At 42.2% G+C, this 2,487-nt stretch overlaps 2 gene segments (V, D, J or C); one reads left to right on the plus strand and one right to left on the minus strand.

The window, feature by feature from the left end:
- The first annotated feature begins 221 nt into the window (after positions 1–221).
- Positions 222–1,211, plus strand: LOC106944120 (Ig kappa chain V region K16-167-like). The segment is given in 2 exon segments: positions 222–418; positions 499–1,211. Coding segments are annotated over 2 exon segments (360 nt in total).
- A 416-nt stretch (positions 1,212–1,627) lies between these two features.
- On the minus strand, positions 1,628–2,226 carry LOC106944119 (Ig lambda chain C region-like; the record flags this gene model as incomplete). The annotated part of the segment is given in 1 exon segment: positions 1,628–2,226. A coding segment is annotated over 1 exon segment (375 nt), but the record flags the coding sequence as incomplete, so codon positions are not given.
- Between the last annotated feature and the right edge of the window lie 261 nt (positions 2,227–2,487).

A 2,487-nucleotide genomic window follows, 5' to 3' on the forward strand; every position in this document is an offset into this window, starting at 1 on the left:
GACTTTCACTCAAAAGCAGACTGAGTCACACCTAAATCTCAATTAAATCATCAAACTTGAATAAAGCTGCAAACCGTTTCAAAGAAACAGTGATCCAAAACTTTTTCCTTTAGTTGAGGATGGACAGAATTTATTTTGTTTATGCAACGAGATAAAATAATTAGTAAAACTACAAAATGTACTGAAATAATAAATAAATAATATTTAATTGTCCTATTTTGCGTCTGAGTCACCTTTCATCTCCTCTCACACCAGGTGTCTGTTTGTTTGCTGCTTTGAATGGTTGCTGTGCTTCGCTGCTCCTGGATCAGTTTAAAGTGAAACTCAGAGAAGCTCCTCTGCAGTCTGACGGTCAGATTTTCCTCAGCTATGATGTTTCTGAGTCCACTGTTGATCACGCTGCTGCTTCAGCTGCCAGGTGAGGAACGACCAGCTTCTGCTTTCACTTGTTCTCAGATGAAACACAGTCACATGTTTTCTACTGTTTCCATCCTGCAGGATCAGACGGTAATCCCTCTGTGACTCAGTCTCCAGCAGTGAAGTCAGCTGCGTTGGGGGAGACGGTCTCTCTGAGCTGCTCAGCCAGTGCAGGAGTTGATGATGATCTGAGTTGGTACCAGCAGAAACCTGGACAGCCTCCCAAACTGTTATTTTATAAAATCAGCAGCCGTCAATCTGATACTCCCAGTCATTTCAGCAGCAGTGGATCAGAGCCTCAGTTCACTCTGACAGTCAGTGGAGTTCAGGCTGATGATGCTGGAGATTATTACTGTATGGGAGTGCATAGTGGCCCGGTGTTCACACAGTGATTTATAGTCGTACAAAAACCTCCTTCAGTCTGACCACAGACTGTACAGCAGCTGTGAGTTTCTGCTGCAGACTGGAACATGGATACGGTCCAGTGAAGTTCACTCTGTAGTGCTAATGGAAGAAACTAACAAAGTATTTATTTATTGAAAATAAAGATCAACATTAAAGTGAGTTTTAAATAAACTCAGAGTTAAATATGTGACATTAGCATGACTTATGTTCATCAGAAATCATTTTACATCTCGTGAGAGTGAAGTCTCATAGAAAATTGTATTTGATTGCTATAAAAACACTACTTAGTACAGCATACAGTTTGAGGTGAACAAAACATTTATTAAACATCAGTAATCAAACTGATTGCATATTGGTTTGATTAATTAAAGTGTCGGGATAAATTAATATCATCAACATGTCAGATGTCATTTCCCTGAACTATAACAGGAACAATCACTGTATGAGTTTTTAATGCAACATATTTCACTCAGTGACAAACATCTGATACTATAACTAAAGTTGAACACCATTTTTTTAAAAATGTTGATGAAATCTATAATATTTAATAAAATTTTCATCTTGAATAATTTATAATGTCAGAAATTGTTTGTTCTCATCTGAACAATCCAGAACCGACATGATTTTCATAGCTGCAGAGATCTATACATTTTGTTTCAAATATTGCAAACAGTGTTTAAAAGTAAAACTGTCTGCTTTTATTTCCCATGTTGTTAAATGACCTTAATGACCATTATTTAAAGTGCCACTCTTGATAAAATCAAGTTTCTTCTTCTTTGTCATGACAGTAATGAAACTCTCTCCATTATAATGTATCAGAGCAAGCTTTATTAAAACACACAGCAAATGAATCCCACTCACATCCAGCTGCTGAGCTTCACACATTAGTCTAAGTTGTTGAACGTTTCTCAGCGGTTTAGTTGAGCGTCACACAAGCTTTAGTTTGCCTTCATCCAGACTCCTGTTGCTGAGAGCAGCAGGTGTTTCTCCTGCTGCTCTCCCACTAAGAGCTCCTGCTCTGGGCCTCATTCAGCCTCTCTGGCCCTCACACTGGCTCCTCCGGATGCTCTGGACCTGGCTGTGGCCCTGATGGGCCACCCTGCAGGAGTACTGCTCTCCTTTCATCCACTTCTCCTGGCTCAGGCTTAAGGTGCTGCTGCTGCCGTAGCGTCCGCTCTTCTCCTCCTCCGAGCTGCTCCGGACCCCGTCTGTCACCGCCGTGCCGTCCACCTCCCAGCTCACCTGGGCTCCCTGAGGAGAGTAGCCGCTCAGCAGGCAGAGCAGCGTGGCCGAGCCCCCAGAGAGCTGCTCAGAGGAGGGGGGCAGCAGAGAGACTGAGGGTGGGACCGCGGGGCCGGCTGGAGGGGAGAGCAGAGACACGAGGAGCAGATCAACGTCTGCTGGTCAGGACACACACATATCACAGTGGACTATAATATAATAACACTGAGGAGACGGATGGTTTAGAGGCTGGATTCATTCATCCATGTTTACTTCACTTTCAGCTTTTTATTCAAATCTTCTGGAGCTTCCAGAGAAAAACACATCAGAGCTGAAATGTTCTGACTTCGACTCGTCAGGAATAAAAGGAGCAACATGAAATATCAATGTGAATAAAACAACATTTACTGTAAATATGTTGGTTCTGTAAAGATTTGCTTCATG

Source organism: Poecilia latipinna, unplaced genomic scaffold (genome assembly GCF_001443285.1).
Source record: "Poecilia latipinna isolate Pla-1442-1.1 unplaced genomic scaffold, P_latipinna-1.0 Scaffold6968, whole genome shotgun sequence".
NCBI lineage: Eukaryota > Metazoa > Chordata > Actinopteri > Cyprinodontiformes > Poeciliidae > Poecilia > Poecilia latipinna.